The following is a 27,367-nucleotide window of genomic DNA, read 5'->3' on the forward strand; positions in this document are numbered from 1 at the left end:
AGTATTACCCCATGCACCAAGAGGTCACCAGTTCGATACCAGGTCAGGGCATGTGCCTGGGTTGCTGGCTTGATCCCTGGTGAGGGGCATGCAAGAGGCAGCCAATCGATGTTTCTATCTCTCTCTCCCTTTCCTTTCTTGCCTCTGGGGGGAGGGGGGGGAATCCATAAAAGTATGTTTTAAAAGAGAGAGAGAGAGAGAGAGAGAGAGAGAGAGAGAGAGAGAGAGAGAGAGAGAGTGTGAGTTCACTGTAGCACATAGAGACAGACTGTGCAGAGAGTTGGGAAAGTTGGGTCAGGAGATCAGGAGATGCCACTCACTTTGAGCCAAAGGCAAGGAGTATAGAAATAAGTCGTTGTTATAGAGGCTTTAGCGTCTAGTACCATAAAATAAATTTGACATAAACTGAAGAGGAAAACTTTGTGGAATGAGAAAAGAGATGGTGTTTTAAATAGCCTTATTATTCGCTGGCATTGTGAAGTGTTGCCCAAGTTCAAAGTGAAAGCTAAGTACTATCTTGGAGTACTTAAAATCAATTAGTATGTGTGAAGCAGGCTATGACAGAGCTATGAGAATTCAAATTAAGTGGCATGTGATGACCAGAGAGCACTTCATAGAAGAGCTTCTACTTTATTGACCTATCAGTGCTTCAGTTACTTTTCCTGAAATGTCCATTGATTTAAAGGAAAAAAAACTAAAAAAAAAAAAAAAACCTAAATGCTACAAAATACCAGGCACTATGCTTGGTGCTGTATGGGGCAGCAAAATAAATGAAAAGGCAAAGTCTGTTATCTCAAGGAGTTCACACGAAAAAAAATGCATAGGAAAAAATAATGAATCCAATATCACTGATTTTCCCAATAAATTTAGAGAATTAACAATCTTGATTTCAATATCAGGACACAGAGCCTCAGGGAGGTTAACTAATTTACCTAAAATCACATATCTAATAGGTGCAAGAGTCAGGTTTAAATGCAGGTCATTTTTAAAAATATATATTTTATGGATTTTAGAGAGGGAGAGAAATAGAAGCATCAGTGATGAGAGAGAATCATTGATCAACTGCCTCCTGAATACCCTTCCCCCACTCCCACTGGGTTGGGAGCCCTGACTGGGAATTGAACCTTTTGACCTCCTGGTTCATAGGTCAGTGCTCAACCACTGAACCACATCAGCCAAGCTAAACCAGGTCATTTTTGATAGCAGAACATTTTTCCTTTCCATTTCTTCACACTGTACCTTATTCTGCTGGAGAACTGAAGAAGAGAGTTTCTAATTATGCCTTGGGTAGGAAAGAGGGCTTCAAATAGACGATGTTGTTTGAACAAGATCTTGAACTGTAATAATTTTCCATGAATGTGAAGGTGGAAACTGTAGGCATGGACCAGCATGGACATGAAGGAGGGAACTGTAGGCATGTTGGAGTAAGGCCCAGCAGATCAGGGACACCAGATGGATGGTGTGGATAGAGTGGTGGGAATTTTAACAAATGAGCTGATAAAAACTTCTGGAAGGTCGGGAAGCTTGCATGGAAAGTCTAGTTATGAGCTTTAAAGCAAATTGAATTTTTAGAAATCTGAGGCTTTCCATTTGAAAGTATCCATTTGCTACAAATGAAATGTCTGGAATTTTTGTCCTCTCTATGTGCCTTCACAAAGTCTATCTACACATGCAAAGACAAGTAGACAATTGTGTAAATAACCCAGATAATTCCAGTCTTCCTAGACCCTTGAGGTCAAACTGCTCATCTGTTTGGATGGGTCTCCTTGAGAACTGTCTCAGTTCCCCCAAATCTCACTGCTAAGTTCCTAATGCACTTCCATTCAAACCAGCCTGTGATGAAAATATAATCACCCCCTTAATTTCCTTTGTTCTTTTAAATTTTTAAATCAATTGCCCAATCAGTCGTTTTGTTACTTATTAAGATGTGTAAGAAATTGTAAAGTCTCCAGAATCGAGCTGTTCTCCATTGAAAAATCAATATTTAGTGAGTTGTGCTAAATTTTCATTTTTAAAATCTTTATAATTTAAGGAAGGAAAATATATGTTGGAGAGAATATGAGAAAGCAACAATATCCTTACTAAATTTCAGCAATGTGCACTGAGTATCTGCCCCTTTTGTATTGTAAATTCTGAAGGCAGGAAGGCTGTAAATAAATAACTAACCTACTTATCCACAGGCTGGTACAAAACAAAGGTGATAGATGTTATTTGAAGTAGTTGGAGTGTTCATCAAAAAACTCCAGACAGCTTACATAGATCTGTTAATCATCACCACAAAATTCGAAAGGAAATTATTCATTCCCTCTTTTTAGATTTAAAGAAACTGAGGTTTACAGAGATCAAGAAATCTAAGCCCATGTCTGATTCCAAAACCCATAATCTGTTTACAATAGCATGCTCTCTTCCCTATTAAACCCATGTCACACTTGTGTATTTAAGAAAATTGAAGAAGTGAATTGAATTGGGTTAACGTTGTCAAAAACTTAGACATAAACTTAAATCCTGAAAGGAGAAAGCTGGTTTCCTCAATGGTGTATCTTTCTGACTCAGACCATTTCTGCTGTGAGCTTGGGCTACATACTTTCTCTATGGTGGCCAACCAGAACAAATGAGGGCATAGGTCTTTGCACATGTGCTCGTTCAGTTATTTAATAAACCTTTACTGGATGCCAATATAAGTGTAGAGCAAGACAAGCCATTGTCACTGCCCTGAAGGGGCAGGGATTCCAGGGGAAATAATGAGTCCCCTCAGATAGGAAGTTATTCATGCCAGACAAGAGGGACAGGAGGCTGCTCTGAAGTTCAGTGGAAAAGGAGATTCTGGCGTGGAGGCTGAGGGATTTTTAATTTGGTGGGTAGGAGGGACCTTGAAGAATTAGCACAATTTTCAAGGGGTGGGTGGTGGAGTAGGAGTAGGACACAGGAAAAGTAGGAAGTAAAACATGGTTTACATTCAGTGCAAGCAACAGGGTATGAAGGAGAGTAAAAGGACTCAGGATGGGAAAGTTAGACTGTGATCAAATTTGGTGCCTTACCTTTCCCTGAAAACATGTACTTTACTAGTATAATGTAGACAGTGAAGATCTGAAGGGTTGTGACCCACCCCGACCTACTGATTTCCTCTGGGCTTGCACCCTGAATGTAACTGAATCATTGCCCAAATGTCACTCCCAAAGGTCCAAACTTACTCATCTTTGCACCTCTAGCACTTAGCATGGTATCTACCATGTCAATTCATCTATCTTAGAAGAAAGATAATTAAATGATAAAAAGTAGGTTTCCAAGAGATCAATCTGGCAACTGTGGGAAGGACAGATTGGAGAAGAAAGAGACTTAATGGTGAGAGATGTTTGTGAAAGCTATTGTAGTATTCTGGTGTGAGATTCTGAAAAACTGAACTATAAATAGTGGCAAAAGAAAAGGAAAATGGGAAACTGTTTCTAGAGAAATCAGAGTAGACTGTTGTTCTTGGCCATTTGACCTAATGGTTTCTAATAATATTTTGTTTCATTTTCCAAAGCCTGAGCTCCCTTTCAGAGGAGATGCTGACTGTGAGAGAGGGTGTGGACAGAGATGAAGCTATGGGTAGTAAGGTCATGGAGTTGAATCAAGTTGAAGGTGGCATGAGAAATATCAGTTCTACTTCAGAGTCTTGGAAATTTCTCTATGGCCATTGACTCCTACTCTGTGATTTACAGATGAAGAAACAGAATCCTTTCTCTGGGATACACAGAGAGTGGGCAGCAGAGCCTGCCACTGTGTCATATATCAAAAAAGTAATTGGACAGTCAGTTTTTTGTTAGCAAGAATTGTGTTTGCTTCACCAAGAATGAGTTAAAGGAATTGCTTTTGTAACAGCTCCAAAGTGACATTCGGAATTTCAACAAAAAGTCATTACTGCCCTCAAAAGATCCCCTTATAGAGCCAGTCTTTGGATAGCCCAACCCCAGTGAAGAGCTCAAATGTCCAGTGGTGACCTAGAGATTCAAAGAGGAGGGGTGGAAGGAAAGCCATACTGCCCACTCCATGGGCCTCAGGAAGGCATTTCCCCTCAGAGCTCATAAACTCAGAAAAGGTTCCTCCTCAGTGGTGTTAATACTTCCTGCTCCAGGCCCTGCAGCAGTGTCCTGACTGGTCTTCCTGGCTGTAGTCTTTCCGATTCTTTCCCCATATTGCATACAGTATGGTTTTAGCCATCTAACATTTTTATTCAAAGAACTAAGACAGGGCTTGTCCAGGGAATTCTAGGGGTATTGCTAGCCCAGGCTGGGGAACGTGCTAACTCATTACATTTTCTTCTCAATGTGATAATCACATTTGTCCAAATCTTGAGTTCCACGTCCACTGAGAACCATGGTGCAGCACACTGTGCATTCTCTGATGAAGAAAAACTAGTGGCTTCTCTGCAGATGGTTTTCAGGGGGACCTATAATTGAGTTTCCTGCTCTGATGCATGTAAGATGGTCCCCATCTGAACCCTGAAAGCCAGCTGAACTCAATGAATAGTTTTGAATGAATAAATATATGTCATTTCATTTCTTCTCCTGAAAGATATTTGTCAAGTTACTGAAGAAACTGCTAGTCTGTGGAATGGAATGGAGAATAGATCGTGTTCCTTGGGTATTTCTATGCATACTTATTCTCGATAGCCATCTCCCTCCTGGGTCCAAAAAGTACTGCTGTTGAAACTTCTAAATTGAACTGCAAACTTATATACCAAATTTAGAATAACTTATAAATTTAGATAGTAGAATCTGTCTACTACACACACACATCCATTTTTAGATGTGATTTAGTTTATAAAGCGTGTCTACCTTCTATAGCTTAATTCCACTTTTAAGAAAATTTCTTTGTTTTGTATATATTGACCTATACATTGTATATATGTTGGGTCTACCTCATCATCAGGAGGAAAAAATTAAAAGTGGTAAACTTGAAAAAAATACCTTTGATGGCCCATGTTATTTTCATTGCTTAATTAAGCTAAATGCTTCATTTAGTTAATATTGGCAGGAGTATGGAAAATTGAGACAATAAATATACTTGCTCATTGTGCTCTTCTCCTCTAATGTTTTCTGTTGTTTGGGCTTTCATTAACAGGTATCTGTTGAGGCCATATATGTGCCAGGTACTGATTGAAGCAATGGAAGAATACCATGCATAAAACATGGTTCCCCCTTTAGGAATCATAAAATATTCTGTGTCAATAAACATGGTAGCAAATAAGAATCTGGAAAGTGCTGAGTGAGAAGTGAGCCCAACGTACTATTTAAACTCAGACCTGGAATACTTAAGCATGTCTTGGAATTCACAGGAACGTTCCTAGAAGAGATAACATTCCAAGTGGGGCTGGAAGGAAAAGTAAACCCTAACCGGGAATGAAAGGATAGAAAGAATAACATATAGGGGACAGGATGTAAAAAGGAATCAGCCCAGTGTGCCTTGGGGAAGCCAAAGAAAATTGACATTACTTAACTACAAATGCATCAGTGTCAGCAGAGAAGGCAGAGGGGACATCGGGGGCAAGATCACAAGGGCAGTGGAGAACCTTTGCAAGAGTTTAGCAGAGACTAGAATTTTAGCAGATTGATCTGCTGCTGTGTTGATTAGATTTCCAAAAGGAAGAAACTAGCAGGAGGGGGTGGGTGATTAGCTAGTTGATAGATAGGTAGGTAGGTAGACAGATGGCAAGACAGCCTGGAGTACTACCTACATTAACATCGGCTGAGGCTCTTATTTCAAATGGAGGTGTCCGCCCCATCCTCAGTCCTGTGGAATCAGGATCCCTGTGGGTGGTGGTAGGAAAGCTGCATTTTAACAGGCTCCCCAGACATTCCTTTAGGCTTACTGAAGTTTGAGATACAGAAGCATAGCTGGAAGGTTTGGTATCAATCAGCATGACCAGCTTCTATCAGAAGTATAATAACATTTCATGTAAAAATGAAATTATATTAAAAGAGAGAATATATGCAAAGTACCTGGAACTATTAGTCTATCTCTTTCCCACCCTCCCCACATGCACACGCATCTCAAACGCTTCCCCATTTAAAAGACTGGAAGGAGTAGCTTCCTGAAACTCCTTCTTTATTTAGGTTCCAAATCCCCTTTGCACACAGAGAAAGAGGGAGTTGCTGCAGCTTTGCCCTCTATCCACTTGCCCTCTATCCACTTGCGTGAGGGTGTTTTTGATTACATGCTTGACGACTTTGAGGTAGAGTTGGCAGCAGGACTGATCTCAGTCCCCAACTCTTGCCCCTGCCTTTGGCTAGAAATTGAGATTATTTCTGAGTTCTCAGCCATATTGTGTAATTACCTGTCCAGAGCAGACTTGATCAGTACCATCACATTGGGAAAACACTGCATTTCATTCAGTATGGCAGTTACTTTGAACACGTGTAAATTGCCTTATTTTCATAGGCATTGCTCATTTGCTTCTTACAATAGCCCCATAGGGTAAGTATTTCTATAATATGCCCATTTTACAGATGAGAAAACTGAAGCTTAGAAAAAATAACTTAGCCAAACTCATAGAACTAGTAGGGGCAGAGCTGAGGCCTACACAGTGATGATGTATTATTGTGTGAGCAAAGTAGAACAATTAATTCTTAAAGGCATTTGTATGTCTGAACTAATTCTAGATATGATTAGCATACCTAATTCTATTTATTCAATTAGTGATGCTAGGGCTAACATAATGTAAAAAGGAGATGCATAATTTGTGGTTATATAAATAATAAGTATAGTTTCATCACATGAGCTTCTGTTAAATATTCTTCCTATTAACTAAGAATGTGAAGTCTAAATCAGAAAATTTGTCTCCAACCCATTTCTACTTTGAGTTATCCATGTATAAATTCTGATTCACTACAGGGCTTCCTTTAACCTTAATATTGAAGGTAAAAAGCCCAGTCACACCTCGGAGTTTACATGTCTTACCTTGCAAGTCTTTAGCTCAAAGATAAAACATCAATATTGAAAGATAAAGATGATAAGCAACTGTCCAGTCATCTGACTTTTTCACTACCATAATTTATAGCCAGACCCTTAGCAAGCAAAAATAGTACATCCTGCCTCTTGATTACTATTCACCACATTTATATGTGGGTAGAAGTCTTTTCTTTTTCTTTTTCTTTTTTAAATATATTTTATTTATTTGTTTATTTATTTATTTATTTTACAGTGAGGAAGGGAGAGGGATAGAGAGTTAGAAACATTGATGAAAGAGAAACATTGATCAGCTGCCTCTTGCACACCCTTTACTGGGGATGTGCCCACAACCAAGGAACATGCCCTTGGCTGGAATCAAACCTGGCACCTTTCAGTCAGGCCGACGCTCTATCCACTAAGCCAAACCAGTTTCGGCAAGTCTCTTGTTCTTAATGACAGATCAAGTAATGTCTAAAAAGTCAATATTAACTTCCATTATGGTCCTAATATTCATAAAAATACCTAATTATCTTGTCTTTTCATTTAAAAGAAATAGCCTCTGAAATTAGACTCATAAATTCTATTCTTAGCTTTCCTAACTATGTGATCTGGAGCCAGTAGCTTCTCTGTCTGAGACTGGTTTTTCAACTGCAATAACATCCAGAGAGCAGGTTACAAGTTCCTCGAAGGTAGGGAATGTGATTTATTAGGGCCTAGCATATTCTTGGCATTCAACCAATAAACATGGAATTAAATATATGAGAATAAAGGAGGTGTTGTATTTGGAGAAAATATATCTAAATTAGAAGGTACAGCCCTCATGCTTTTTGCTATCCCTTGTGAATGGAGAACTAAACAATTTATTGTTGCCTTTAGATGCAAGTTCTCTTGATCTGAGTGTTATTCCCTTTCATTTTAATCAATAGAATTTGGGTTTGCCATGATTCAAGGTACTGCCCTGACCACTGAGGGGAGAGGTAGATGAGTCAAGTCCACTGCTGCCAGGCCTGAGTTAACCTTCTTACACACACACATACAGACACACCAAACTCCACACACCTCTACAGTATATAAGACAAAAAGCTTAGTGAAAGATGCAGATTCTTAATGTAGGCTTGAAGGGGAGAGGGCCTACTCTGAGTGAGAGCAATGAAGACATGGTTCCAAGAAAAGGTAGCATTTTAGCTACGTTTATGAGGATGATGATTTCAACAACTATAGAATAAGTGCATTTCACACTTAGAAAACAGTAGTAGAAGCAAAAGTAAAGGAGTGAAGGATGTCTGGCTACCAGCAAGTATTACATTTGACTGGAACATGGACCATACTCAAGCGGCCAGTGGGAGAAGAAGGCTAGATGTGTGACTTGAGGCCAAATAACAGAGAGTATTGGATACTCCTTTAAGAAGTTTGAGAAGGCTATTCATTAGGCCTGGGGTGAGGGGGAGGGAAAGGGGGGAGGTTTGTATATCCATAGATGAAGAGGAAAGAATGACCTAGTCATAGTCACACGGCCAAGTACAATCCTTTGGAAACACGTGAATATAGTTTCATTTATTTACCAAAGGTTTACCCGGTATCTTTCATGTCCAGCACTATTTTAGGCCTTGGGGAAACAAAGATGCATGAGCCTTTGCCCTTGCTCTTGGCAAACACCAAATGATCTGGGAAAGATTTTTATTTCCTTGGAGGTTGGCACTCTTTAAGAGTGAAGATGCCTAATACTGCAATCCTAGCTACAGTGTTGGCCATGTCAGCTGAGACAGGTCAATCAATCACTCCTCTGTAAAACAGGACCAGTAAGAGGGATGCAGTAAGCTTGCTTCATTAAAATACGAGATAAAGCCCAGCTGGTGTGACTCAGTGGTTGAGCATCAACCTGTGAACCATCAGGGTGTATGCCCAGTTGTGGGTTCAGTCCTCAGTAGAGGGCATGTAGGAGGCAACCGATCAATGATTCTCTCTCATCATTGATGCTTCTATCTCTCTCCCTCTTTCTTTCTCTTTCTGAAGTCAATGAAAAAAAAATTTAAATGCGAGATAAACCTAAAAATATATGGTATGAAGGTTATTAAGTTAAATCAAAATTACATAACTAAAAAAAAGTATCTATGCATAACTCACTCGTTATCCACCAGTCACAACATAATAAGCACCATGAACCTACCACTTAACATGAAGATATGAAACAATGACAAGCATGTGATGCCTAAGGATTATAACTTATCACATTCTGTGTACTTGAACTCCATGTAGGGAAAAGCAGGGGAAATGACTCCGTGCAGCCAGGGTGATTGGTACCCACAGGTTGCAATGGGGAAAGCTGGGGAAACAGCCTTTATCTGTTAGTATTGGTAACTTGTCATGCAAATAGGTTCCCTTTACAGTCAGAGTTCTGGGAATTTGGGTGACAGAACTACAGAGTGTGAGCTTTCCCGGGGGCTGTCTCAAATTTACTTACACTCCAAGCCCCCGTCAGTGTGAGAGCCTATCTCGCTGGAAAAGAAGCTCACAAATTCGCAGTTTGCCTTTCATGTTTTGACAACTTCAGGGATATTTGAAAAGATTACACTACCACTTGTTGAAACCGGTGTTAGAGCTTTTTTTTTTATCTGAATGGTTGTTTTTTCTGCAAGGCCCCCCAAAAGCCACCCTTCTCTCCATATTAGCTTGTGCTTACCTGCCAAAGAGAATGAACAGTTCAATGAGTTTGGAGCATGTAATCAGTGTGTGTGCTCAGCACTCCTCTTCGTTCGTGGAGGAAGCATTCTGTGAACCAGCCCCAGGCCCTCACAGAGGTGGAGTGCTAGGAGCACAAGCCCAAGTTAATTTAAAGAAAAGCCACAAATTGGCCTGGCTGGCACGGCTCAGTGGTTGAGCATTGACCTATTAGCCAGGAGGTCATAGTTTGATTCCTAGTCATGGCTTATGCTCAGGTTGCAGACTCGATCCCCAGTGTGGGGTGTGCAGGAGGCAGCCGATTGGTGATTCTCTCATTATTGATGTTTCTATCTCTCTCTCCCCCTGCCTTTCTGAAATCAATTTTTTTTTTTAATTTTAAGTCACAAATTTAAGATTGCTACTCAGGAGTGTTGTGTTAAAGGTGGAAAGCTCTCTGTTTTCCCAACTGATCCCCAAGAACTGACTGAGCATCTCTGATTACCCTTGGAATAGGCAAAGTTCACATGTGGTAAATAAGAGATTAGACTTTGATTAGTTAAGTTTAACCCTTTGCACTCCGAACCATTCTGGACATTGGCTACCAGCTACTCGACACTACTTTGCGGCAGACACGTGCGTTGAATTAACTCAATTCCCCGTAATCACTAATAAACTGCAATGGCCCCCCTGAGAGGGGACATCTGAGTGATATGCTAGAATTCCGATGTCCCCTGAGAGGGGACAGCAGAGTGCAAAGGGTTAAAATATGATGCAGTATCACTTACCATTCATAAGCCAGGCACTCTGCTAAATAGATTATAAGAATTTTTCTCATTAAATCCTCACAACAACACTATGAGGTGTGGACTCCTCAAAAAAAAATAATCCTTCCAGTCTCCCCTAGTCTTAACTTCTCTATGATGATAGTCCCTAAATAGCTGTAAAGATAAAATTAGGTGCAAATCCCTTATGCCAGTGGTCAGCAAACCGCGGCTTGTGAGCCACATGCTGCTCTTTGGCCCCTTGAGTGTCCTTACGCCACTTCTTCAAATAGACTCGCCAGACCGAAAACCAACTTGCACGCATGGGCCTCGAAGTTTCAATTGCACTGTATGTGAGTGCCTGCATGTGGTATTTTGTGGAAGAGCCACACCCAAAAGGCCAAAGAGCCGCATGTGGCTCGTGAACCATGGTTTGCCAACCACTGCCTTATGCTTATAGCATTTATCATCTATACAGTTAGTAATTTTATAAATTAAATGCCCTATATATTTAATACTTATATATTATAGCCACAGAATTCAAAGCCACAAAGTTAATGTGCTCTGTGGAAATTTTTTTGAGTTGGACCTGCTAGATGTTAGGTGAAGACTCAGTTTTCTCACCATCGTTCCCTGCACTACACCCACCGTAAACGATTGCAGTGATCCGGGCCAGCCCTCACTCCCACCACTCACCCAGCCCCTGGCATAAAGCCCTTAGGAGCTGCTGAATAGGTAATTATGGACCTCTATTATCACACTACAGACGCCGCCTCCTCTGTAGCGGGACCCAAGCTTGGTTTTCCTTGCCTGCCTCGCCATGCAAGGCTCAGCTGTTGTCTATTGGCACAGTCTATAGATATCTGCCTGGAAGCAGCACAGCCATTGTCCAGCCCCCTCCAAACTGAATTTGCTATTTTTAATCTGTGGGCTGAGAAACCCAAGAAACCAGCTTTTATTTTTCCCCTCACTTAATAATAAGTAGGCTCTTCCCTGCCATGGCAGTGCAGAAGACTTTGATGGATAATTTTGTGGCTCCTGTCAACTGCAAAATTCTCCCTCGGGGATTGTAATCCAAACACTGGAAGTTGCTGATAAAAAATGATGTTTGAGCGCTACATTTCAGTAGAATCATTTACACTGCTCATTTATTGCTTGATAGTTCTTTGGACAGAAATAGACTATCTGTAGTATCATATGCAACTGAGAGCTCCTTGCAGTGCAGACCAGCGTTGCCCCAACAGTCTTTGCCTTCATTCTTCTAACCCCATTCTCAATCCTGTGATCTGTCCACTACACTGGGGACGGGTAGAGGGAAGAAGTGGCTTTTTGCTCCCTGTTAAGGCCTTTCCTCTACTCTGAACCAAGCTTGTTATTTCTTCACCTGAAAATCTCCTACTTGTTCTTTAATTTTCAGCTAAACTGGTGCCTCTGAACCTTCTCCAGCTTTCCCAGCAGCCCTTGCTCCCTCTTCGGTGCCCTTACGGCTTATTTACGTGGTTCCATTGCAACAATTATTACACAGTGCCGTAATGATTTGCTTCAACTGTGAGCTCCTGGCTTTGTGCTCCCAATTTTTATTACAGCTGCATTGATACAGAGGGGACATACCTGGGGGGTGAAACCCATCCCATACCATTCAGCAAGGGCCACCTCGAGAAAGTGAGCTTTGGAAGTTCCTCTTCTCAGAGAGGGTAACTTCCTTTCATTTGTACCCTTACTTTTTTTTTTTTAGCCTCAATAAATTATATTTTATTTTATTTTTTATTAAATCTTTATGGTTGAAGGTATTACATATGCCTCCTTTTTCCTCCATTGACCCTTTGTAGCCCACCCCCATCCCCTGTCATTTAAAAATTGAAAATTAATAGGGTGGTGAAGGCTTTCACCACCCTATTAATTTTCAATTTTTAAATGACACTTTGTCTTTGGAGCCACTGAGTAAAATATTTGAAAAAACACACAATAAATATTAGTGGAATAAAAATAATAATGTTTTGAGCACTTAGTATGCTCAAAATAATGTTTTGAGCACTTAGTATGACTAAGCTCTTACCGGCCTGGTTGCATTTAGCACTATAATAGCCTATGATGGACATATTAGTACCCCATTCCTTTGGAATCTTCCAGTAATACAATGGATAGTGCTGTCAAATGTACTGTCTTCTACTAGAATATGGACTCTTTGGTGCCTAAATGGGGGTTGGGAATGGGTAAAGAGCAGTACATTGTTTATTAGATGCTATTTCCTAGACATTGTGCTAAGTGATTCTAGTGCATTCTCTCACAAGTGGACTGCAGTTGTCACATGGATTCTATGGTGAATTCTATGCCAAAACAAAATGCAAAATTTCCTCCCGTTGAACAAGGACAGTAGCATCAGGGATGGAGAAACGGTGACAGAAATGCACAAATAAGGGACCAAGGATGATTGCAAAGTTTCTGGTGGATACTGGGGTGGGGGATTCTTCCTCAGGCACAAGAAGCATTTTTTATCGTTTTGTTGTGGTGGTGGTTGTTTTGTTAATCCTCACCCAAGGATATTTTTTCCAATTGATTTTTTAGAAAGAATGGAAAGGATGGGGAGAGACGGAGAGAAACATTGATGAATTGAACCCGGGATCCTTCAGTCTAAGGGCTGACACTCGATCCACTGAGCAAATCAGCTAGGGCCATTTTCTCTAGCTTTAAAGTGACAGTTGAAGTTACAGTGACAGACTCGCTGCAGTGATCCCTGGTGTCTTGTACAGAAACAATAAACCTGCTGGGCTGTGACAGGAACATGAACAGAAAAGTGTATAAAGGTGCAGGAGGGAGGGAGAGGGAAAGAAAGGGATTGTTCCTAAAAGGAAGTGTTGGGGGTTTTGAAGTTGTTTCCATTTCCATGAGGTATGTGGATGTGTTTTCACGGTCTTTATCTCTGCACTCTAAAATCCGACAGGAATTCAAGTCCTAGCCAAGTGAAAATCTGCACTTGTATCAGCTACTATTTGAAGTTTAGCAAATCATGTTTGATTTTTCTCTCCCCCAAAAATGAACCATTGAGACATCCTGGGGCCGCTCGCATTCTCTCCAGAATTATTATCTACTCCTCGTATGGGCTCTGCTTGACTTTGAAAACATAGTCCACTAGCGAAGAGCATATGAAATGCTCCGTGGAGGAAATGTGTAGGTGGAAGGCACGGTGTGAGCTAGACCAAAGTGCTCAAAGCAGAAACCACCTCTCCACTCACCTGCCACGTGACTAAACTCCCAGTGAGAGTCCTAATTCCTGTGACTCATCCTAGGGGCTCAAATGAGGCTATTGGCTGAAGGTCCAGCAGTCTCCCTGTAATGGATTTGCATCCATTTGTAAGTAATTCCTCCTTCCATTCAAGCATGAGGTGAGAATTATTCAATCAGGCACAACTTTACAAAGAGTACTACTTATTATTGTACTTACTGGTTTGCCATCAACTATTCCAAATTCTGCAGGTGACCTCTTGTGCTCTAGGTATGGAGTTGACGTCAGTCAGTGGGAGACAAAACTCAAACTGTCAGGTCAAGAAACTGAGTCATCATCCGAGAGAGTGAGGCTGAGCACCTCTCCTCACAGCTGAGGGAGGGAGGGTGAGGAGAGTATAACCAGAGGGAGGCACTGGAAAGGTTTTCATGGCATAAAGGACTTCCTAAGTCATCTCATTTATCTCCCTGGTTGACAGAAGAGGAAGCTGATGCACAGGAAGGGACAGTGACTTTCATAAGCTCATATAGACAAGAGTCTCTGCTCTGAGTTTCCATAGCATGCATAGTCTGAATATTTGCCTATTGTCTGCACCAGAGGCAAAGCATATATTACCAGTAATGATGATGATGATGATGATAATGTATTACCAGTGGTAGTGGTGGTGATGCAAATTAAAACCACAATGAGACATCACCTCAAATCTGTTAGAATGGTTATCAAAAGATAAAAAATCACAAGTGTTGGTGAGGATGTGGGGAAAAGGTAACTCTTGAACTCTGCTGGTGGGATTGTAAATTTGTGCAGCCACTGTAGAAAACAGTATGGCAGTGCCTCAGAAAATTAAAAATAGGACTACTTTATGATCCAGCAATTCCACGTCTAGGTATTAATTCAAAGAAAACAAAAACATTGACTCAAAAAGATGTATGTGTCCCATATTTATGGCAGCATTATCTACAATAGCCAAGATATGAAAACAACCTAAGTATCCATTGGTGGATGAATAGATAAAAATAATTATATATATATATATATATATATATATATATATATATATATATATATATGTGTGTGTGTGTGTGTGTGTGTGTGTGTGTGTATAAAACAATGGAATATTATTCAGTCATAAAAAAATTAATGAAATCTTGCTATTTGCAACAACATGGATGGACCTCAAGGGCAGTATGCTGAGTGAAATAAGTCAGAGAAAGGCAGATACATATGATCTCTATTATACAGTATGTAGAAACAAAAAAAAAAAAAACCCTCATAGATTCAAATAACAGATTGGTGATTGCCAGAGTGGGTGGGAGAAATTGGTGTAGGTAAAGATAGATAGATAGCTGGGACCGGTTTGGCTCAATAGATAGAGCTTCGGCTTGGGGACTGAAGGGTCCCGGGTTCGATTCCAGTCAAGGGCATGTACCTTGGTTGTGGGCATATCCCCAGTAGGGGGTGTGCAAGAGGCAGCTGATAGATGACTCTCTCTCATCGCTGTTTCTAACTCTGAATCTCTCTCCCTTCCTCTCTGTACAAAATCAATAAAATATATATTTTTTTAAAAAAGATAGATAGATAGATAGATAGATAGTATTACTGAGTAACAACCAAAAAAAGTGGGGGGAATAATAATGATAATGTCATGCCAATAGATATAAAAGGAGATGAGCTCCCATTTCAGTCTGGAAATGGGATGGAAAATGGATCAAAGAAGCTTCCCTGAGAATGTACTTAGAAAGTAGGACACAAAGAAAGAAATAAAATGAAAAGGCTTTTTTATTTCAGATAATGATGATGATAATTATTAAATTCACAAGAAGCCCAGCATGTGAAATCGCGCAGCCCTGCCCACCCGCACATGCCTCGCCTCACACGCAGCCTCCTGGTGACCGGTCTATGGTCATTATGGCATTATGACCACTGGGTTTTTATTATGTAGATGGTACAGAGAAGGAAGTAAATTCTAGAAAAGGTTACATAATTAGCTCCACATAGCCAGTGATCAAACATATTAGCAAGGAAGACTCTCAGAAAGAAAACATGTGCAGCAGGGAAGCAGTGTGCCTGCCTGGGCCTGTATGACCCCAGGCCTGGGCTCTTATCTCTTCCCTGTGCACACTCCTCACTTCACAAATACCTGGGAGTACAGTGATGCTGGCCTCGCCCAGTACCATCACCTGCCTTCATTTGAACAACCCAGATTGTGAAATAAAGTCATGGTCTACATGCCTACAATAGGACATAGCATGGGTCCCTACCTGGACAACTATCTGTCAACCAATTCTCTCCTCAGGCAACATGCTTAGGCAACTGCTCTCTTCTCAGCCCCAGAAAAGTACAAACAAACAAAAAGGGTGAAATGGGGGCTACAGAGTCTGAGAACTGAGTTTGAATCTATTTCTGCCATTTATCAGCTGGGAAATGATGTTACTTCTCTCAACCTCAGTTTCCTTATTTGTATATGTGTGTTAATGTAGACAGAGATGTCTGAGTGTGTGTGTGTGTGTGTGTGTGTGTGTGTGTGTGTGTGTGTGATGGAATTGTGAGGAGGATACAAAGACATAATTAGCAAGATGTATACCGACAATAGCACAGAGAAGCAGCTCAGTAAATGAGTTTACATTCTAATTGGAGAAAAGACACACTGAGTTATCAGAGAATAGTCAAGATCTCTGCCTAACTCCTTTTGCTGGTGGAATAACCTCCCTCTCGATCTCGTTATTTCACTTGAATGATGATCTAGCCTTTACTATCTGGTTTACATTTCACCTCTTGCACCCTTCCATAGCAGCACTTACTCTGCCTTCATTGCACACACTGTCACATTGTTCTGGTAAATTAGGAATCTCTCTCTGTCACTGAGATGTGAGGTGCTTTAGAATTTATTGTAGCTCCAGCTCCCAGCATAGCACTTGGATCATGCATAAGCTCAGTATTTATTTGGTGCATGAATAAATGGACATAACTGCCTCGGGTAGAGGGGCCTGGCATAGTTAGAAAAGACTTCTGTCAGGAGAAGTTCCAAGAGAGGTGTGTAGCTCCAGAGGTGCTCAAAGCCCAGTTGCAAGGTTGCTCAGTGTTTGAAGGTTGACCTATGAACCTGGAGTTGTCGGGGCACATGCCCGAATTATAGACTCGATTCCCAGTAGGGGGCGTGCAGGAGGCAGACAATCAATGGTCCTCTCTCATCATCCATGTTTTTCTCTTTCCCTCATCCTTTCTAAAATCAATAATATATATATATATATATATATATATATATATATATATATATATATATATATATATTTTTTTTTTTTTTTTTTAAGTGCTTGGAGAGACAGCAGTGGAAACAGGGTAATGTTGAGCATTCTGTTACTTTCCATTGGTGTAAATCCATGTCTGGATTTGAGTGAGGGTCTTTTCCTCACAAAGGTTAATCAGCTTATAGCTTCCCTGCTGGCCTCATGGGGGTTGCATCACCTTCAGGGAGGTATGTAGGACCAGCCAGTGAAGACTGGCCTGAGGGGTTACCAAAGAGGAAAGGGAAAGCAATAATTGGATTCACATAGCCTGGCAATTTCCTATAGAGTCCACCACACAAAATGCTGCACAAATTGACAAAGAAAATGACACATTGTTAGAATGCATTAACAGCACTAATCTCAAATACAATATCTATCTGAATGAAGACCAAAGTGCTAAGGGCTCAGCAGAGGGCTTGGAACATAAAAGGACATAGTAGGCGTTCCATATATAAATATATTAATAAAGTGTCAATGAAAAATTATAAACTTATTAATAAATAAAGGTGTAATACTCCATTCTGGTAGCTCGCAGTAGCATGAAGGTACAATGAACTTGAAGAAAGCCATTTCAATTTTTTTTCCAGTGACCTCATAAATTTTCAAGTTTGCAAGACAGGATGGACTGTGGAAAAAACACATCTGTCGTACAATACGCACTGTAACAGATTCTCTGACACTTTCACTCCCCCAATCTGAGGTCATGTCCATAGACCCGTGTTGGAACACTTTGACCTTTAACAAACAGATGCGTCCTAATTGTAAGCTGCCAAAGCCCTCTCTCCAGAATGATAGCGTCCTCCCTTCCCATTTTCTCATTACAAAAATCAGGAGCAAGTTTGAAAAAATCTTCAGGTCATTTAGAGAATAAAGTCCTTTAGCTTTTTCTTATTTATGAGGCTCCTTATCTGACCCTCAATTCTAAATGATAGTTTTGCTGGGTAATCTTGCTTGTAGATCCTTCCTATTCATCACTCTGAATATTTCTTGCCACTCCCTTCTGGCCTGCAATTTCTGTTGAGAAATCAGCTGACAGTCATATGGGCGCTCCCTTGTAAGCAACTCCTTTGCTCTCGCTGCTTTTAAGATTCTCTCTTCGTCTTTAACCTTTGGCATTTTAATTATGATCTATCTTGGTGTGAGCCTCTTTGGGTTCCTCTTGTTTGGGACTCTCTGTGCTTCCTGGACTTGTAAGTCTATTTCTTTCACCAGGTGGGGGAAGATAGCGTCTCCTTACACTATTTTTTTAAGTTATTTTTTCTTTTTGCTATTGATTCGGTATTTTTGTTTTGTTTTGTTTTTTTTCTTTTTTTGCTTCCTCATATTCCAAATCATTTATTTGATTCTCAGAAAATGTTATAGTCATTACAACATAGAGTAATTAAAAATGGAAAACTACAGAAGTGTATAGCATATAGGAATATTTAAGTTAACTGTGGTAAATCCACTTAAGTAAGTTGTCATATTTATAAGATATATTGGTTGGTAATCTTTTCTTGTGGTGTATTTTCTAGTTTTGGTATGTGGTAATGATAGCCTCATAGAATAAGTTAGGAAATGTTCCCTTTTCCGTGTTTTGGATGAGTTTGTAGTAAAGTATTTGTATTCTTTTTTAAATGTCTAGTAAAGCCACTTGGGCTTTTCTTTGTGAATAATTATTTAAGTTACTAATTCAATCTCTTTCTTATAGGTATATTCAGAGTTCTATTTCTTCTTGAATCAGTTTTGGTAGTTTGTGGGGGTTTTTCCTAAGAACTTATCCATTTCATCTAAAATATCTAATTGATTGATACTCAAATTATAAGGTTCATAGTATCCCCTTATAATTCTTTTGTTTCTATAAAATCAGTAAAAATATCTTTTATCCCTAAAATTAGTAACAACTTTCCTTTTTTTTTTTTTCTCTTAGTCTAGCTAATTGTTTACCAGCTGTAGGATTTTAATAATCTTTGCAAAGAACCAACTTTTGGTTTTCTTGATTTTTCTGTTTTTCTCTTCAATTTATTAATATCTGATCTAATCTTTATTATTGTGTTTTACTGCTTGTTTTAGTTTTAGTTTTGTCTGCTTTTTTCAGTGTCTTCAGGTAGAGGGTTAGATTATTGATTTTACATCTTTTTTTATATAGGCATTTTATACCTATAAATTTCCCTCTCACTACTGCCTTAGCTGTATCTCACAAATTTTGGTATCTTTTGTCTTTATTCTTATTCATCTAAAAAATTTTACTATTTTCCTTAAAATTTCATTTTAAAAGTGGTTTTTTGTTTTGTTTTTAATTTTCACATATTTGGGGATTTTCCAAAATATTTTTATTAATAATTGTTTATTTCATTCCATTATTATGCATTTTTTAAAGCTTATGATTCCAAAGACTGTCTTATGATATGGGAAAGTGCTCTGTTACCATCAAAATAATTCTCCTTTTTATTAAGCTTTACTAAGTGTCAGGCACTGTGATACCTGCTTTTTATACATTATCACATTTAAATACTCACAACTGAGGCTCAGAGATTAAACAACATTCTTAAGGTTATACAGCTGAATTCCAAAGGCCTTTCCCATGATACTTTGCTACGTGTTTTAATAGTAAATAAAAACAACTCAGAATTTTAAATTCCTTAGATTATATAATACAAGGAAGTTTAAATAGAATAATTTTTTAAAAACACAAAAAATAATATTACTAAAGGTGATTTGTTTCTCAGTAATTTATTCTATTTCTTACAAATTTTCTCTTAAAAAGGCATGCTTCATCTGTTAGTAGAAAAAATAATTTTTCTCTAAAAAATAGAAAAAGTATTTTTAACAAATTAATCTTTTGTTGTTGTTGTTGTTGTTGTTAATCCTCACCCAAGGATATTTTTCCATTGATTTTTAGAGAGAGTGGGAGAGGGAAAGACAGAGAAACATCGATGTGAGAGAAACACATTGATTGGTTGCCTCCTACACAAGCCCTGACCAGGGCTGAGGAGAAACCTGAAACCAAGGTACGTGCCCTTGACCAGAATCGAACTTGGACCTTTTGGTCCGAAGGCCAGTGCTCTGTCCACTGAGCCAAACTGGCTAGGGCCCAAACTAATCTTTTTAGTTAAGAAAAGCAGTAAACATTAGAAGGCAAAGAGTTAGAAAAAGAAAATTAAATGGTAGATTTCTTTAAAGTTATAAATACCACTAAAATCTTTTCACTTTTTCTATTCAAATATGGCTCAGAGAGCTGAAAATGTGTTATGTATTGTACAAAAATACATACAGCAATAGCTGAGTGCAACATTTTTATTACTAGTAATAAATGGCAACTAAAACTAAATCAGATCAGTGAGCATAGAATTATGAGATAAAATTCATATAAGAAAAACAAATTCTAAGAGATAACAACTGCGGAGAATGCAATTTAAAAACATTACTCCTTTGGCTATTGTTCTTATTCTTCATTATTCCTCCCCATTTTCTACAGATTATTCCTTATTATTCATTATTCCTTCCCACCCTCCTTCCTTTTTCTTTTTCCCCCCAAGTTTATCCCAATATTTCCAATAGAAATCATCATTCCTCGCTTTGGTTCATACATTCATTTGGTGAATAATTATTGAGTATCTACTATGCTCTAGATTACAGGGGTCTTCAAACTATGGCCCGCGGGCCACATGCGGCCCGCAGAGGAGTCTGATCCGGCCCGCCAGGTTTTTTGGGCAGTGAGCGCAGCCGAGGTGTTACAGTAGGAATTAGTAGTTCATATAGTCCGGCCCTCCAGCTCTCTGAGGGACCGTGATCTGGCCCCCACTTTAAAAAGTTTGAGGACCCCTGCTCTAGAACTTAATGATACAGAAATGAATGTGATGTGGTACCTGCTCTGAGATCAAAATGTGGCAGGAAAGAAATATGTTTAAAAATGAGTGTATTCACTGTGACAGCCTTACGCAGAACACCAGAGCTTAACCTTAAAGATGTTTCAGTGTCCACAAGATGGACAAAGGGGCCCTAGCTGGTTTGACTCAATGGATAGAGCATTAGCCTGTGGACTGAAAGGTCCCAGGTTCAATTATGGCCAAGGGCACATGCTTGGGTTGTGGGGTCAATCCCCAGTAGGGGCGTGCAAGAGGCAGCTGATCAATGATTCTCTCTCATCATTGATGTTTCTATCTCTCCCTTCCTCTCTAAAATCAATAAAATATATTTTAAAAATAAAAAGATGGACAAAGGGGGAAAGGTTTCTATAACTGCCACCCCCCATATAGAGATATGGAAGATAACATTTAGGAGAATACGGTAAGCTAGAATGTTTTTTGGAGGTGTCATTGAAGGATGACTTAGTTCTCAACTCCTCAATCACCGATTTGATTTCTACCACCATAGCTTAGTTTTGTCTCTTCCAGACCTTCTTATAATTGGAATCGTACATAAATGTGCTTTTGTGTATGCCTTCTATCTCTTAGCATAATGCTTTTCAAATTCATCCATGTTGTTGCTTGTATCAGTAATTCAGTTCTTGTTATTGCTGAGTAGTTTTCCACTGTAACAGAATTCAATCCAGAACCACACATCGCATTCCATTTGTCCTATGTCCTTAACCCCCTTTAATCTAGAATGGTTCTTTAGCTTTTTATATTTCTCATGACATTGTGATATCTTGAGAGTGGTTTCTTAATTTTAATTTGCCTGATTATTTCTCCATAGTTAGCTGCAACTCATGCATCTTTGGTAGGAATACTATATAAATTATTTTGTGTGTGTTCTCGATACTTCCCATCAGGAGGCATATGGTGTGAAGTTTTTCCACTGTTTGGTGATGCTAAATTGGATCTCTTGGTTAAGGTAGAAGAAAACTGAAACATACCCAGAGTTAGAAAGTTTTCGGGATGGGAAGGATTAAAGTATGTCAATTCACTCACATGTCTTTAAGCAATGGGATTTGAGTTGGAAAAGTATCAATTTGAAGTTTTTGGTTTTGTTTCCTTTTGTTATTTGTGAGTGTGTATTTTATCTTAAGCCAGTTTGTGAGCCATTATATCTTGGGGTCAGGCTAGGCAATTTTATGCCATTGACTTAACAATTCAGAAATTTCTTCTTGAGTGACAGTGATGTAATATGCCGAGTCCTGGTACAGGTGTTCTCATGTCTGTCACAACATGAAAGGTATTCATTTCACAGAGACACAACAGAATCAGATAAACAAGACATGTGTATCGGATTGATTGCAAGAGTTGGGGAAGGGGGTTCCTCTCATTCAATTAAAGATAAAAAAAAAAATATTTACACCAAATAAAATTGAAAACATGCTGTGATTGTTTCCTCTCAACCCATGGTGTAGAGTTTGGCAGAGGGGTTCCATTTTGTTTGGGGATTCTTTTAATAGCTTTATTGAGACATAATTCAAACAGTATACAATTAACCCACTTAAAGTACACAACTCATTGTTTTTAGTATATGCCTAGGGTTATGCACCTATCATTACAATCTAATTTTAAAACATTTTATCTCCCCTACAGTAAACACCCTAACCACTAGTTGTCACTTCCCACTCCCATAATTCCCTACCTTCAATCCTGTTCATAGCCTGTCCCATTGAAATAGTTTTTTAATATATTATCATAAGAATGAATATAAAGGATAGCGCTCTGAAAAACATAAATGGGTATTCAAAAATTGTAGCAGGGTAAACCACAAAGATATTATTGAAGCAATAGCATCCAATGGATTTTTTTTTTAATTGCCAAGCATGGAAGCTGTGGGAATGATGACAGATTATGATATCACTTATGAAAGACAAAAGCTTTTAAATATAAAGACAAATGATATTAAATATAAACTTGAAACAGGCTCCGGTTACGGAACCTCATTTTTCTCATAAGAACAACAAATATTGGCAAATTCAGATCCTGACTTCACTGCTCATTGTGTGACTCTGGGCAAGTAACAGAAGATTTATAAACTTCAGTTTCCTCTTGTAATATGAGAATAATGATGGTACCAACCTCGTAAAGTTGGTGTGGAGGTTAGCACATGTAGAGCTTTACAACCAATGCTGCCACATAACAGTTGCTCAATAAACACTAGCTGCTGTTGTTTTATCACTTTTGTTCATAAGAACTCAATAGTTCAGCTCAAATTCCAAAATGGAATTCTTAGATATGCCAATTTGCCACATGTGATTGGTATTTTTAAAATCTCTATTCAAAAATGTTTCCTGCCATGAAAGTAATGGATGGAGATTTAAGATACTGTAATGTAGAGAGAAAAAATTTACCTTGATCAGGTATGACTGACAGCGCTGTAAACCAGCCTTAAATGGCTTTAGAGCTATATGTTCTGTAACTAGTAATAGTGTAATTTATTATTCTCACCTAACACTGGTATAAAAGATTTTCCTTTTCTAAATTTAAAGAAAATCCAACAGCAACAAAAAGCTTATATAATGGCATTGAACATGTCTAATAAAAAATAGTGGTAGAACATCATAAACCACATATAACCTCTTACAGTTGAAATGTTGAAATAAGACCCTAAATGTATGGCTTTTAAACCTGTGTGAATTAAAGTTGTGATTTCATTTTGTGTCCATAAATATAACCACCAAAGATTCCATTTCTTTAACTCCAACACAAAATGGCTTTGGGTAATAAGATTATGATAGATGATTTTATTTTTGAGGAATTGTTATGTATTCTCTGTTCTTTTACAAGTGTGGTGTTAAATATTATGTCCCAATCAGATGACTCATGATACACAACATTTTGATACTTGGGAAATGTTAACACATTACAGCCCCTGCTTTGAAAAAAGAATTAATCACAGGCAGCACATGTTCATTTTCCTTTGACCCCGTGAGACACTTTAAGTGATGTGGTTTGCACGTGGCCCCATATTGTCTCTCAAGGCTTCCTTCATTGTCCATCTGTGTCTACATTTTAACCCCAGGCTTTACTCGTCTTGGCACTGTTTTGTATTTGCATGAAAATTTGTAATTTTTTTTTTTTGCATGACAAGTCACCCATAATGTTGAAGTTAAATGTCTAACATATCTTGCAATGTCACGTGTCATTAATTCTTACATGATTTTTCTTTTATTTTCAGTCACTGAAGTTTAAATATGCTTGAAATGTAAAAGTGGCATGAAACTGGAGTGATGCAAGAATATTTACTGTTCCTTTAAGAACTTGCCATTTTTTAGCTGAAAAAATTGGGGGGTGGGGGCGTAGTTCCCAGCCTTGTCTTTAGACACCAATTCTCAAGTCTTTAGACACCAATTCTCAATTACAAATTAAGATAAATCCATATTGAACCTAAGTGCTGTCAGCAGAGTAATAAATTCTGAAGTGATACTTCTTTTTGTCCCCTGAGAATGTTTCTAGTTCTAAAATATTGAGTATAAAATATGTCCCTTAATTTCAGAAATTACTAAATATTTAATTTAATGTTTTTCTTCAAGCCTTCTTAATGATACATAACATTAAGCTCCCCCGACTTTAGTGAAAGTTTCTAGTAACTGAAAAAGTAATGAATGACTCACTGACAGCACCAACATTTTAGTACTTTCACGTTTCCTAAATGAACATGACAACCAAAACGGATGTTAATGTAGAAGTGCATGAATATACAAGGAAAAGAAGTTATTTACACCATTTTCTCAAGCTTCAAATCTGTAGAGACCCAAATTGACTCATACCAATGGACCCAAATACATGCATAGAAACAAGTGCTTTTCTTCCAGGCAGTTGCCTTGCTGGCTCTACGTAGGTTTATTCCCGCCAGCTGCCATTGAGAAGACTGATGTAGAACACTCCTTGTTGAATTACCCTCAGAGTCTATTACATTCCCTGCAATATCTATATGGTAATATGTCATGTTCCTTGGAGAGTGACCCTCAGAGCCACATCAGTCAAGTAAGAATGGCAGTCAAGCTGGCAAAACATATTTTTTTAAATAAGTGAACTTACTAAGAAGTTCACTTGTATGGATTATAGCTTATAAAATGACTGTGATCCCATTTCCCAAAGAAGAACCGCAGAAAGCATTTACATAATAGCAACGATGGGAATAAATGAAAAATCTTCAAGGAGTCTTCTAGGCAAGCATCTAGATAGTCACCTGAATAAATAAGTTCTAGTACAGGTATAAATTATTATTTTTAATCCAACCTCAGTTAAGCTACTAGAGTGGCTTACATTTTGAAGGACAGCCTTTCTTCAATGATTTTTTTATCATCAGAATATAGATAAGTAGCTGTGATAGCTCCCTTGCTTGAGTGAATATCAAGTTGATAACTTTTTAGCAACAATTTTAACAAATTTGGGTTGACTGCATCACCAGCTAACTCTGCGATGTTGGCAAGAGACTCAACCTCTCTGTGCCTCTGGCCCTCCTGTCTACAGTGAAGGCTTGGGCTTAATTATCTTTAAAATCACTTATGAGTGAAAACATTATACTGTAATTATTTACCTGTGTGCGAAACAGCTATGATTATTACATGTCTTAAATCTATATACTTTTCTGTGTGGTTTTAATTAAATCTAAGTTAAAGTAATTCAAATTCAAGTTATTTAAAAAGACATCTAGACAGCTATGTGTCTAGAGTCCTAATAAAATCTTTTCTACCAACGATAATAATGATAAAGATAACATTTGTATAGCAGTTTGCATTTCCATTGCTTTACATGAATCTCACAACTTAAGAGCTTCTCTCATCCGCATTGTGTTGATGAAGAAGATACTGAGGTTCAAAGAGATTCAGTCTAAGGTGATGGATTGACAAGTTATAGAGCTGGACAGAGACTCTAGGTCTTCTGCTGCCGATTCAATACTCTATAATCATTTAGCTATAACCAGTTTTTTAATTAGGACACAACTTTTTCAACGTGTCATCACTCAGAATTTGCACTCCTTGAAAGTAAAATCTGCCTTCAGGGACCCGCTGGCACCCCCTTAGACTATCCACTTGCGTCACTACAGCTCTCTCTGCTTTTACAAACTAGTTGTTTTGTCAGCATGAGTGTGACAACAATTAGACGTCCCCTGTTTTTGCCCCATGCCTTTTCTCCTTCACAGTCATTCAATGACAAGCGTAAAAAGAGCTTCATCTTTTCACGAAAATTCCCATTCTACAAGAACAAGGAGCAGAGTGAGCAGGAAACCAGTGATCCTGAACGTAAGTAGATTCTCAAAGAGAATGTCACCTGCAACACAAGAGAGAGAAAATCCTTCACCGGCAACACGCATGATGTAGGCTCCCCCACGCCACACGCCTAGGCAAACGAACACGGCAGGCAGGCAGGTCAGGGCTTACTACTGTGACCAGTGTTTGGCTGCAGTCTGGATCCTTCCCTTGGGGTGGCTCTTCTTTGCAGGAGGCAGTGGAGAGGGACTTCAGGAAGCTGGGACTTCGCTTCCAGAGAGCACTTATCTGTGCCCAGGACTGGGTCTGGTTTGCCTTTTCTATCATGCAACTCTCTAGGGCTAGAGATGAATTCTATTCTGGACAGAAATATTGGATCCTATGGCCACATGCATTTTTTGGAATGCTAGCTAATTGAAAGGGATTAAATTCCCTATATTGATAACGAGCATTTGTTCACTCTTTCACTGCCAATGAATACTAAACTCCTTCTGAGCAGTGAGCTTGTATTGGTGAGGATGAAATCTAAGAATCGGTCATGAAAGGTGGAGTGAATCATTGCTCTCAGTGGTGTATTTTTGTGGCAATGTAGACAATGGGCAAAAATGTCATCCACTGAATCTATTTTTTGTAACAATCATCTGCTTAAACCTTTTGAGTTGTTTTATAAATTCTTGCATCTCAGCCCAGGGAGCTTGGGGCGAAAGCTGTTTCCAAATGAGAGAGATTGGGATCCAGATTGCTTAGGCAACACGGTCTGTCATGGTAGTATCCATTTCAACTCCACTGACTTCTTCCTTCCTCTTCCGCGGCTGTTCTTCCTCTCTCATTGCTCTCTCTGGGGACTTCCATGCAGGACATCCCCGGATTAGGTGACGACGGTTATGGAACAAAGACTCTGAGTAAGTTCCCAGGAATGGTCACTGTAACTTTCCTTTTCTTGCCCCTTCCTTTTGAGTTTGGCTTTTGTTCCTTTACTTGAGGGCCTTCCACTCCTAGCATGCACAAGATACGAGTTTTATTTGTTACGTAGCTGTGAATGCTCCTACGAAGTAACTTCCAACCGTTCTGTTCTGCATGTCAGCATTGAAAAGCCAAGTGTGCCAGGCACTGTAACTCCTGTTGCAATTCACACCTTCCCTTTCTCACCGTGTGATACGACCAACACGGTCCTGCTGCCAACTATGGCATCCCTTGCTCTGCAGGCTAATTCCTCCCAGAGAGCAAGGAGCCATGTTGAGGGAAAGGGCAAGCTAAATGTTCTAGAACAAGAAGGCAGAAATGTACTGTATGTCCCCTTCTGCCTTTTCACCCAGGCCTTGCCAAATTTGATAATTGGATTGTACTTGGTTATTGGTAAAGGAGCTATTTTATAGTCCAAAGGAACATGCAT

At 39.1% G+C, this 27,367-nt stretch overlaps 1 protein-coding gene across 17 annotated transcripts in view; it reads left to right on the forward strand.

Moving 5' to 3' along the window:
* The window catches only part of LOC311628225 (disks large homolog 2), a gene marked incomplete at its 3' end in the record, with an annotated part of 1,110,130 nt that overhangs the window by 1,053,665 nt on the left and 29,098 nt on the right, over positions 1 to 27,367 (forward strand). For 10 of the 17 annotated variants that reach the window (XM_084895257.1, XM_084895256.1, XM_084895258.1 and 7 more), the window contains one exon: positions 25,908 to 26,007. In XM_084895257.1, the coding sequence (XP_084751383.1) occupies positions 25,908 to 26,007 (100 nt within the window). Of the gene's footprint in view, positions 1 to 25,907; positions 26,008 to 26,830; positions 26,877 to 27,367 lie in introns of all 17 variants that reach the window. The other 7 variants (XM_084895260.1, XM_084895261.1, XM_084895248.1 and 4 more) reach the window with 1 other exon arrangement.

The sequence above is a fragment of the Pipistrellus hanaki genome (genome assembly GCF_964339955.1).
Source record: "Pipistrellus hanaki genome assembly, chromosome: 9".
Classification (NCBI taxonomy): domain Eukaryota; kingdom Metazoa; phylum Chordata; class Mammalia; order Chiroptera; family Vespertilionidae; genus Pipistrellus; species Pipistrellus hanaki.